We start from the raw sequence: 11,265 nt of genomic DNA on the forward strand, positions 1-11,265 counted from the left end.
TAAATTTTGTCTCAACCATTCATCTATGCGAAAAACCGGATCGATCGCCGAAGCCTTTTACGACATCCTTTTTTATCGGTGCGCGCGCGTCATCATCGGGACATCAACCTTCTCTCCAGACTCCAGTCCCTAGCGAGGGGGCGTTTAGCGTGCCCAAAACCCTACTAAAATCTTGTTTTACGGCCGCCCTCGGGGTTTGCAAATTCGGCCGAAAATTCGACAAGGGCGTGACACTTCAAGATTTGACAGCTCGGCGGCGCTGGCGGCGGCCGAGAAATTGACAATAAGGCTACCGCACACTGCTTTTTTAACGGCCTCGACGAGGGGTTCGTAAAATCGGCAATGTATACGACCTAGGAGCGTAATTTACACGTGTTTTTAGTACTCAACGCAAAAGGGCGGCCTTTTATCGCCGTTGACCACGGAGAGATAAAACGAGATGCCCAGTAATTACCAAGTTTCTCCGCCACGTTTTCATTGTTGTTTTTTTTTTCGTTGTTTTTGTTCTCTCGCGCTATCCTTTTGACGCTCGTTTCTTTGTTCCCACTTTTGAAATGTTTTCTTTTCATGTTTTCTTCTTTGCGGTGGCTTATCGCGCGGCTTCTTTATTGATTGTTGTTGAAATGATCGCGTTTGGATTGTTTTCTTTTCATTTAGAAATGGAAGTTAGCTCGTTTTTTGCTGCTGCTATACCCATGTGTGAGTTTCTCAGTTAGACAAGCCGTCGGCGGCGGTTTGAAGAAACAAAACAAAAAAGTGGGAGGTGCAGAAATCATCGCGTTTTATGAAAGGTGAGCCGCCGAGGGGTGTGCGGATGGAGTCGTTAGCTGGGTGATTTTGCTAATGAATGTGGAATTCATTAGTTGTTTTCGCCGGTTGTGATGAATGCGGCTTGAAAAAGTCTCAATTTACGCAGAAAGTTGATGCGTAGTGCCCCTCGGTCACCAAGGTGACCTGTCAAACTGACATTTCGCACTGTCACTGACAGTGGCGCCGAGCGGTACGCCAATACCCCGTTAAAGGTCAAATTTTCTCGAAATCTCTTTGAAGTTTGCCGCTGCCGCAACGTTTGACGGGTCAATTTTCCCATAGATTCCGCACGGTTGACACCTCCCAGCCTTCCGGGCATCTAATAACCACGTGGACGTCTAATTTTGCGTTTCAAGTCACCGCCGCGTAGCGGCGGAGCAATTACAGACTGGCCGATGTCTCCACACCTGTCCCATTAGGCTGTCAAAGGTTGGTCAGAGATTTCCGTGGCCCGTCACTTCGCAAAAGGTGTGAAAAACAACCTTCTTTAAAGTCTCGTCCAGCGTTGCAGTAGCCCCGAAGTGTGCAACGGAGAACCGCTAAGCATAATTAACGCATAATTTGAATAAATTGTGAACATAAAAAAGTGGTTCGCCGAGCCCTCTATCGACGATACCTGGAAGGGCTATAATGTTCCGGAGCAGGAGCATAAAACACTCCTTTTCAATGTTCGCCCCGGAGAACACGCATTAGAAGTCAGAATGGCAGGAGAGGAAGGGTGGTGCGAAAATGGTCATGTAAAGTGCACTCGGAAAGCATGTTTTCTCCTTCCAGTGTAAGGAGTTTCTTGCAGGAACCGGGACGACGTTCGGGGTCCGGTTTATCAGTCGAGTGCAGCATAATTTTTAATTTGAAATTATTACGATCAAATTATGTAAAACATAGTGGCTCAAAATAGTGTGTGTGGAGACCGGGTCCACCAGGACACTCGATCGGCCAGGCGGGGTGTGAGGAACATGGTCATCGGTCGTTGTCGTTGAGGGGACGACATTAGAGAGTGTGATGTAATGGGGGCTCGTACTCTGAGCTGAGCTGGTAATGAAACAGAGTGCGATAATGGTTATAGGGGCAGGGATGAAGTTTGGATGGCGTTAGAAAAAATGTTTTTTTGTGAAATTTAGATTTTTCATTAAAAGTATCATTGAATAAATTAATTATTGGCATTCAGTTTCTAAATCTTTATTCAAAAAAGATTATGTTTCAGATTTTATAAAACTGTTTCTTCAATTGTAAAATTAAAAATAAAAATGTTCTGAAATCCTTAGTTTTTAAAACATGTAAAATCTGACGAAAACAATTTTTTTTTCTGAAAAACAAATTTTGCCGTCAGATTTTTCGGGCCGACTTTAAAAAATATTTGTGCCAGCAATTTTTTAAGGAAAAGTTTTAATGATTTTTAGTATCAAAATACTTTTAGAAATACAAAAAGAACGCAATACGCCGACGAGGCGCTGTAAAATTGTTTTTTTTTTTACGAAATTTTGAATCCGACTAGAATTTGTTTTTCCTTTAAACTGACTACTTTTTTAAAATTTGTTCTTGCATATTTGTATTTGCACCACCCGTGTGGATCAATCGGACCGCGCACTGGACTCACAATCCAGAGGTCGCCGGTTAGAATCCCGCGGCGGGCGCTCTAAAATTCTTTGTGTTAATATGGGTATTCAGCGCCGTCGCTCCGTGCCATACTTTCATACACTTAGGAGCCCAGGGCGGCGAAGTCCTTGTAGATAAAAGGAAGACACTAGTGGTTGGTACTAGCAATGGTGGCCGACAGCTATAAAGTCAACTTCGTTTTTTTTCTAAATTTTTAAGATTTTTCAAGATTTTTTGAGTAGTCCTCGATTTTCCCATAGTGAAACAGACGATTGCACTCAAATTTGATAAATTTGTGGTCGCTGATTGCGAAATTGATTTTTAAAATAAGAAAATGAAAAAAAAGATTGCTTAGGACATGATCAGACCATTCAAGGAAATTATATTTCTTTGTTAAAAAAAAACTCGTGAAATCGATTGTAGACTATTCGGAATATATTGTACAACTTTACTCTCTTTAATTTTTCAAATAAAGGCTCAGAATTGCATAAAACATGTTTTTTTCTAAATAATAATTCAATTTTATAAGTTTTATCTTCAAATTATTTAAAAAAAATTGTTTGATTTTTTTTTCTCAGGATGTATCACTAAATGTTTTATGCATTATAAAAGTTATGTTAAGGGGCCATCCATAAATCAAATAATTTTAAGGGAGCGGCCGTGGCTGATTGGTTACGGTGTTCGCTTTGTAAGCGAATGGTCCTGGGTTCGATTCCCATCTGCTCCCAACGAGAAAGTATAGGAAATATAAATCTTGAAACTCTGAACATGTACGAAAAATCAAAGTCGCTCGAGTCGGGGTTCGATCCCCCGTCCTTTGGATTGGTAAGCAAAAATGCTAACCACTAGGCCATCGCGACTTGGTGAGCTATGACTGGAATTAGGAATACTGTTACCACCATCAACTATATACGCGCTGGGTCCTTGTCCATTTGACAAGGGTTCGGAAGTTCTAAATAACGTTTGAATCCGATTGGTCCAAACGTTCTTCAGGGTGGGGCTTGTCGACAAAGCTGAAGTACCTCGCGCTCGGCTAGCCAGCGTAGAAATGGGTCACTGAAGCTCGGCAGAACTAACACCTTCCAAATGCCTATGCGAGTTATTTGCATGTATAGAATGTAGATCTAAAATACATGGAAACAACTCAATTTGTAAGAAGCGACCGCGTGGTCCCGTTTGGTTGGTTGCACACACACACACACACACACACATCCATAAATCAAATAATTTTAGCTTGAAATAAAATTTCAAGCAATTCATGAATACATCATAAACGTTTATTTACGAATAATAATTGAAAGATAAGATTTTTAGTAGTTTATTTTTTTATTTGGGAACACAGATCAAAATAAAAAAATAAAACTTATGAAATCCATTAAATATTTTTTTAATTTTTTTTCAAATTTGCCTCTGAAGTTAGTTTTAAAAAAAAACTGATAAAGGATTTTATGGTTATTTGTGCATAATTGTTTTGAAAATCAGGCTTGAAATTTGAAAATTCTCTATCAGTTTTAAATAAAACATTTTCTATTTTATTAATGTTTCTTTTGTTTTTGTTCAAAACGTTACATTTGAGTGGATTATAAATTTAATAAATGTTGATGAAAGAGTACTTTTCAAACTATAAAACACTGTAGAATTGAATACATTTTTGTATAAATTTTATTTTTTTATCACAAAAAGAAGAGATCAAATCCATACTTGAAAATTCAAATCAATTTCCAAGGGGTCATTAGCAAACCACACGGACACTCTTATGTAAACTTTTGTATACACAAAATTTGAGTATAATATAAAATTTAAATAAACAAAGTGACAATGATGCCATGGGGTTTCTGAATTTCCCCTTAAATTGTTATTTTTTTAGATCTAGAGCATTTGGATATATTTAAATTTGACAATGTATGTTTTTTGAACAAATGACTTGAATTTTAACATAGAGCAGTTGAAAATAAGTTTTTTTTTTATATAAAAAAAACATGCTCAAACGAATACATACACCAAAATAAACTGATTTAAAATCGATTCACATCTTATATCAATTAATACGAGTTTTCTTGTGTTGAGTTCATTTTTTAGATATTTTATTATCATTAATAGATTTTTTTTATATTTTATCGAAGTGAAGAGACTAGTTTTTTGATTTTGTTTTTTTTATTGGATTTTTTAAACTGATTCTTACGTTTTCAGTAGGGAAATCTGGATACCAGACGCATTTTTAAATCAAGGTTTACAGATTTTTATGTTTTTTTAAAACAGTTTTTCCAACTGTCAACTCCTTCAACCCTGCTCCTCCCAATCGCTTCAAGTCACCCTCCAGAGTATGAGTTAATTTCATTATGACCGCCTCATCCTTCTCGCCTCCCCTCCACCAAGGGTACAGAGGTACACCATCATTTCGGGGGGTGGAGTGCCACCCACCCTTTCCCTCCAACTTGCTTGCTACATTATCTTCCGCTGGCCGAGTACCTCCGAAAAAGTGTTGATTACAGAGCGGCATCCTTCGCGTAAACTGTTTATTAACGCCGACGAAGCCCCCCAAACTAAATGACTGCTAAAAGTGGCCGTAATTGTCCGGGAGACCCGAGCCAAGGAATCGAGGCAAATTATTATGTTTCCGTGGCCGGTCGTGGTTCCTCCCGCGGGAGGAGAGGCCACTTTTCGGGAAGGTAATGATTGATAAAAATTTTGCCAACGTGAAGTTTGAAGCTTCTTCGCAGGACCTCGACCCGGGATAATTTATACGAAATTGATGAATTTTAATGCCTTTTTCGGCGGTGGAACCTACCAGCGAAGATCGTGTATGAAGACGTATTACGCGGTTCCGGATAGCGTTGCGTTGTTTTTTTCGGGAGAGCGCGCGATAATTTATGATTTCGGGCCAGACTGCGGGACGCGGAGTTCCCTGGAAGAACGTAGGGTAATTACAGCTCGGCGCGAAGCGATGTTGCCACATTTACGGTAGGTGAACTCCCGAAAGTGTAGCGAGCTTTCTTGGTGCAATTGGGGTCCGGTTGGGGACACCCGGTGTAGAGACCCCGGCAGGGATCATTAATCATACTGTTTCGTCAATGTTTTCACGGACAGGAAAGGTTGATGTGACCATCGTCAAGTTGGACTGATTGCTGGGTCAGGAAAAGTTTCGATGACCAAGATGGCCGAGGAAAGGGGAGATATCAGGAATGTGGCAGGAAAAATGATTATGGTTCAATCAAGATTCGAGAATATCTGGAATAGGATCGACTTTTACAAAGTTGAAGTCTTCTTCAAGACTATTTAATGAAACAAGAGAAGAGTTGTCTCCACGAATTTCTCTATGACCTTCCCGTAGTCCACATCCCTCAAGAAACTCTCGCCGAACCATCCCGGCTCAGCACTAATTGCAACCTCTATTAATGTGGCTTAATATCTTTTTAATAGTCGCGCCGATTCGCGCACGTCATCGCTACCCTTCTCTCTCCAGAGCACTCGCTGGTGTGTGCAGAAAGTGGGCTGATCCTGCCCGCTCCCAGGCTTCATTCATCCGCGCAAAACCGGCAACTCATTCCGGCGATAGTCCGCCTCCTAGAATTTTTCGAGACTCAGTTTTCAATTTCACACGATCATAAATAAATTAAGACCCACGGCTCACGGCGAAAGAACCTGTGCCCGCAACAACAACAACAAAAAACGATGTCCCGAAACTGGGGCCCTCGCCGCAGCGTAGCATATCATCATCATCGTCGACGGTTTCTGGGTCGTCCAGGACGACTTGGCCTGCAACTCGCCGGTGCTGCTGCTGCCGTGTTCATCGGGCCCGGTTGTTGAAGCGCGTTTTCATCAAAAGCCGCCACGCCGCCCTGTAATTTGCGCCGGTGCCGCGCGTGATGATATTAGCCAAAGGGTCCAGCCTCCTCTACAGCCCGGAGAGACTGCGACTGCGACTGGGAAGGCCTCTTCTTCGAACTGGACCACGATAAACTGAGCGGGCTGAGAGTGAATGGAACGAACAGAACGGAACGCGCTGGACCTGCAGAATCGGTACGGTGGGTTAGACGACTCAAAATTGTTGCTGAAAGCGGGTTTGAAAGCAAATATTACAAAAAAGTCGCCAAGTCTCATACAAAATTTTTACGAATGCTTCTTTTTTAATCAAGAAGATTCATCGTTAGCATAAAGAGTTCTGTTCTGTTTGATTTGAGTGGAAAACATGCAAAATTTGTACTTGAAAATGTATTTAAGGACGAAAGTGACGAACAAGTCGCCAAGTCTCATACAAAACATTACGCGAACGCTGCATTTTTAAGTAAAGAGACACGACGCGAGCACAAGAAGTTCTATTCTGTTTGATTTGAGTAGAAAACATTCAAAATTGGTGCTTGAAAATGCATTTAAAGAAAAAAGTTATGAAACAAGTTGCCAAGTCTCATACAAAGTTGTTCGCGAACGCCTATTTTTAAGTGAGAAGAACCGACGTTAGCACAAACAGTGCTGCTCTTTTTGATTTGAGTAGAAAACATTCAAAATTAGTACTTAAAAACGCATTTAAGGACAAAAGTTACGAAAAAAGTCGCCAAGTCCCAAATAAAAATCGACGTGAACGCTGCATTTTTGATAAAAATTAGTCTCTTGGCTATCTCTACTGGAAAATTAAGAATAACGTTTGATTTTTTTTGCCAGTACTCAAAGTAGACAGCTTCGGATCAGAAATTTTAACCAAATTCTCCAAAAATCGAACCCACCGTGCCGCGAAGCGGGAAAAAGGGTGGAAATATCGATTTTTATTCCACCCCTTCCCCGTCTACCTGCCGTCAGAAGCCGGTCCGGGTCTCGCTGTGCCTCGTCCTGGGTGCAGCAGATCCTCCCGGAGTGCCGAAAGCCGGCTGTTGAAGGTCGCGACCGAAGTGGGGAGAGGTGCCTGCCCGGCTTCGCCGTCAGTGCCAACCAGTCTGCAAAGACAAAAGACGACCCCCAGAACACGTCGTTCCGATGGTGTGGTTCGCTGATTAAAGGGCTGGACGAGAGGACGGTGCGATGATGATGATGATGACGGTGGAAGGCAGCGATTTCTTCACACCTCGTGTACAACAAATTAGTGGCTTTCTGCGCAGACACACACTTGCTGATGTTGCCGGCTGCAGGTGAAGAGATGAAGAAGGGGTTGAAGGGCCCTATCAACGGGCGATCGCGTGATTGTATCGCTGGGTTCTGGCGGTGGTTTGGATTTGCCGCGGTGTGACGGAAATGCAGCGGGATTGGATGGTTCAGAATGGGGATATTTGAGGATATGGAGTGTTTTGGAACGCGGATATTGGTGGTATGGAGGATCAACAGAACAAATTTGATCAAAATGTGAAGAAAATCGAGTTTCTGGATCATCTCTGAACAATTCCAATCAAATTTGATACAATTCAAGCTTTGATAGAACTAAGATATTGAATCGCTGGTTGATTAGCCACGCAGATACTGATGTTCTGGAGTATCAATCGAATAATCTCAATCAACATTTTGTGAAAGCCGAGTTTCCGACACTTTTCTGAACAATTCAGATCAAATTTGGCACATTTTAAGCTTTGAACTAAGACAAAAGTTACGAACCAAGTCGCCAAGTCTCATACAAAACATTACGCGAACGCCGCATTTTAAAGCTTAAGAAGTTCTACTTTGTTTGATTTGAGTAGAAAACATTCAAAATTAGTGCTTGAAAATGCATTTAAGAACAAAACTTACAAAACAAGTCGCCAAGTCTCATACAAAATATAACGCGAACGCTTCTTTAAAAATGAGAAGAAACGACGTAAGCGCAAGAAGTCCTGTTCTATTTGATTGAAATAGAAAACATTCAAAATTAGTGCTTAAAAATGCATTTAAAGACAAAAGTTATGAAACATAGTTGTTCGCGAACGCCTCTTTTTATGTGAGAAGAACCGACGTTAGCACAAGCTGTGCTGTTCTATTTGATTTGAGTAGAAAATATTTAAAATCAGTGCTTGAAAACGCATTTAAAGACAAAAGATACGGAAGAAGTCGCCAAGTCCCATATTAAAATCGACGCGAACGCTGCATTTTGGAGTGAACTATTCCCCTAGCTATCTCTACTGGAAGTTTGGCACATTTCAAGCTTTAAACTAAGATAATGAAGTCCTGGTGGATCAACCCAGCGGTAAACGATATCTCGATCAATTGTGTTGGTGTGTTGTTATTCCTTTAACCAACTTAAATATTTTTTCAAGTTGATATATCTCACAGGTCTTAACTGAAATCGCTCATTAAAATGGGTGAAGGCTCAACTAATTTGTATGAAAAATCTTGAGCTCTTTTTTGATGTCTTTTCAAAACAAACCTGATTGTAAGCTTGAAGTTCTGACGGACCAACTGGACATCTTGATGATATTTCTACCAAACTCAATACTTGCTTTGAAGCATCTCCTGATCCCCAAACCCGTCGATAGCTCAATACCTTCCGTGTCTCTTCAGCGTAATTGACCGGTTAGCACGCTCTTCTTTGACACATTAGCTTGCGAGAGTTCGAAGAACCGCGCACATCTTCGCACCGTGTCGTCCCAGCAGATCAAAGAGTATCTCCCAAAGTCTTCGTCGGCGTCGCCGTCGGGGATACTTATCACGTCTCATATCGCGGACGGTTCGTCCAGCAGAGCTTGCGTGCGAGAAGCTTTTTTGCCCCGCTGCCTCCCTTCACGAACTTCACACCTAACCATATCATCATCATCATCATCACCATTTGGGCTGAAGATTTTTTTTTCGCAGAGTTTTTGCTGCGGCGGTTCTTCAATCACCGCGGCGCAGAAAAACGGTCCGCGCGGCCTTTCAGCGGCTATTAGAGAGAGAGAGAGAGCGAAGCTCTGGCACTGTGGATGCTAAATTGGACGATAATATGATAATTAAGTGCAAGTGTCGGACCTTGGAAACGGCAACGCCAAAAGTGCGCGCGAGACTTGCAACGAGCTTTTCCGAAGCGGCGAGTTTGAGACTTCGGCGAATCGCTAAACACAGGGCAGGGTTTTGAAAAATGTAGCTGCAAGGGTCGAAATTTGCATGCGTGGACAGAACCGGGGGTTCCGAGCGCGGGGAAATTGTCCACCCTTATTTGCGCGGCGAGATCAAAGGGATCGGTTGAAAGATGCCGCCGACCTGGGCTGGGAAGTTTCGATTTTTGAAGGGAAGTGTTGCCAACAAACTATTCTGAAATTCTCTAAAAAACGAAAATCTAGATCAAACCTCCGAGCTTATAAACCAACACGCCAACGCTTCGATTCCACCTCAATTAATGCACGCCCCTCGCCACTATCGGCAGCCATGTTGCCCGATCAATCATACCCTAGTCCATCAACGCCGTGGTACTGTTGCTCCGCCCTCGTAGCCAGTCAGCATGTCTGCGAGCGCGGCCAAGCCGAACTATTGCGTGAACAATTCCAACTCCCCAGCTACGACTGCTTTTCCACGCTTCTGCCCTCACTGCCATTACTCACGGACTCATTATCATTTTATAATTACTCTCAACTGCTGTGAATCGCGAACTGACGAACCTCTTTCTTCTTCTTTCCAGGGATCCCATGGACGCACTGCTGCTGGAACAGCATCTCCGTTCACCCCTGCGACTCTTCCCGGACCCGTTGATGGCTCAATTTGGCGGCGGCGGCCCGATGCCGGGCCAAGATCCGGACGGTGCCCAGGCGGCCCTGCTGGAGAAGGCCCGCCAGCACCTGCAGATGTGGGGCCGTGCCGCCCCGTACGGTGACCTGCTCATCCCCCAGATGTACGCCCAACGACCCAACATGGCCGCTGCCCTGAACCTGGGCCACCTCTGGCAGAGCCAGTGGCCCCAGCAGTTCCCACCGGGCTTCCTGCCGAACGCAGCCGCCGCCGCCGCAGTAGCGGCACCCACCGCCCCTCCTCCACCCCCACCACGAACAACCCCTCCACCACCCGGACCATCCCAAACCATGACCAGTCCGGCTAGCTCGGCCGGCTCTCCCTCGCCCGACCTCCGAGCCAAGCACTTTTCCCGCTTCAGCCCGTACCAGATCCCGCAACACCACCACCAGCAGCAGCAACAGCCCGGTCCGGCACCCCCCCACCAATCACCTTCCCCGAGAAGTCCCTCAAACTAAACTTCTCGCGCGCTGGCAACACTGCCGCCCTCAGAGGCTGATCATCAAATCACAGTATTAACAAAACGCAACTCTCGCAGCATCACGAAGCGAGTTCACGAACAAACAACAAAAACCCAGTGAAAAGCCTCGTGACAAAAACAATAAAAATCGTTTCATCCTGTAAATATTCATCGCTATTTATTGCTCGCCAAACTTGCATCCTCAGTAAAGAAAAAATAAAATTTTTGAGCAGATAATTGTAATCGTTGCAATCTTAGAACCACCCTTTTCCTTCGTTTTCATCGTATTAAGGCTTCATCTCATTTCCAAATTAAAAAAATATTGTAAAAATGTTAAAAGTGAGGAGGCTAGGATCTCGTTTCTGTTTCTGTGCTAGAGAATTAGTTTAGTGTTCCGAATAAAAAAAAAAAACTAAAAATATTGCGCCTTCCAGCAATTTATAGAGTTTTGTGTCAATCGTGCTAGGCCTAGATTTTTTCATCACACTGCTTTGCAGGACTGAGAACTGTCAACTTTGCGCACTTTGCACCGTGCTAGAGTGCTGCGGGATTATTTTCATCACAGTTGGCAAACCGAATTTTCATCACACCATCAAAACAAAACAAGTGCAATACATCGACTTCTGACCACAATCTAGTCATCAAGCTGTGGTGGCCGAGGCAGTTAAGTCATTGAGATGGTCTGTTAAAGGTTCTTGGATCGATTCTGGTAGTTAACACTTTTGGGTTTTTTTACGGGTTATTTT

The 11,265-nt window shown here is 43.2% G+C and overlaps 1 protein-coding gene across 2 annotated transcripts in view; it reads left to right on the plus strand.

Moving 5' to 3' along the window:
- LOC6040869 (T-box protein H15) overlaps positions 1 to 10,941 on the plus strand; it is a 46,622-nt gene extending 35,681 nt beyond the window's left edge. For both annotated transcript variants that reach the window (XM_038255154.1, XM_038255155.1), the window contains exon 7: positions 9,953 to 10,941. In XM_038255154.1, the coding sequence (XP_038111082.1) occupies positions 9,953 to 10,517 (565 nt within the window). In that variant the 3' untranslated portion in view covers positions 10,518 to 10,941. The remainder of the gene's footprint in view (positions 1 to 9,952) is intronic.
- The last annotated feature ends 324 nt before the right edge of the window (positions 10,942 to 11,265 follow it).

This window comes from Culex quinquefasciatus, chromosome 2 (genome assembly GCF_015732765.1).
Source record: "Culex quinquefasciatus strain JHB chromosome 2, VPISU_Cqui_1.0_pri_paternal, whole genome shotgun sequence".
Lineage (NCBI taxonomy): Eukaryota > Metazoa > Arthropoda > Insecta > Diptera > Culicidae > Culex > Culex quinquefasciatus.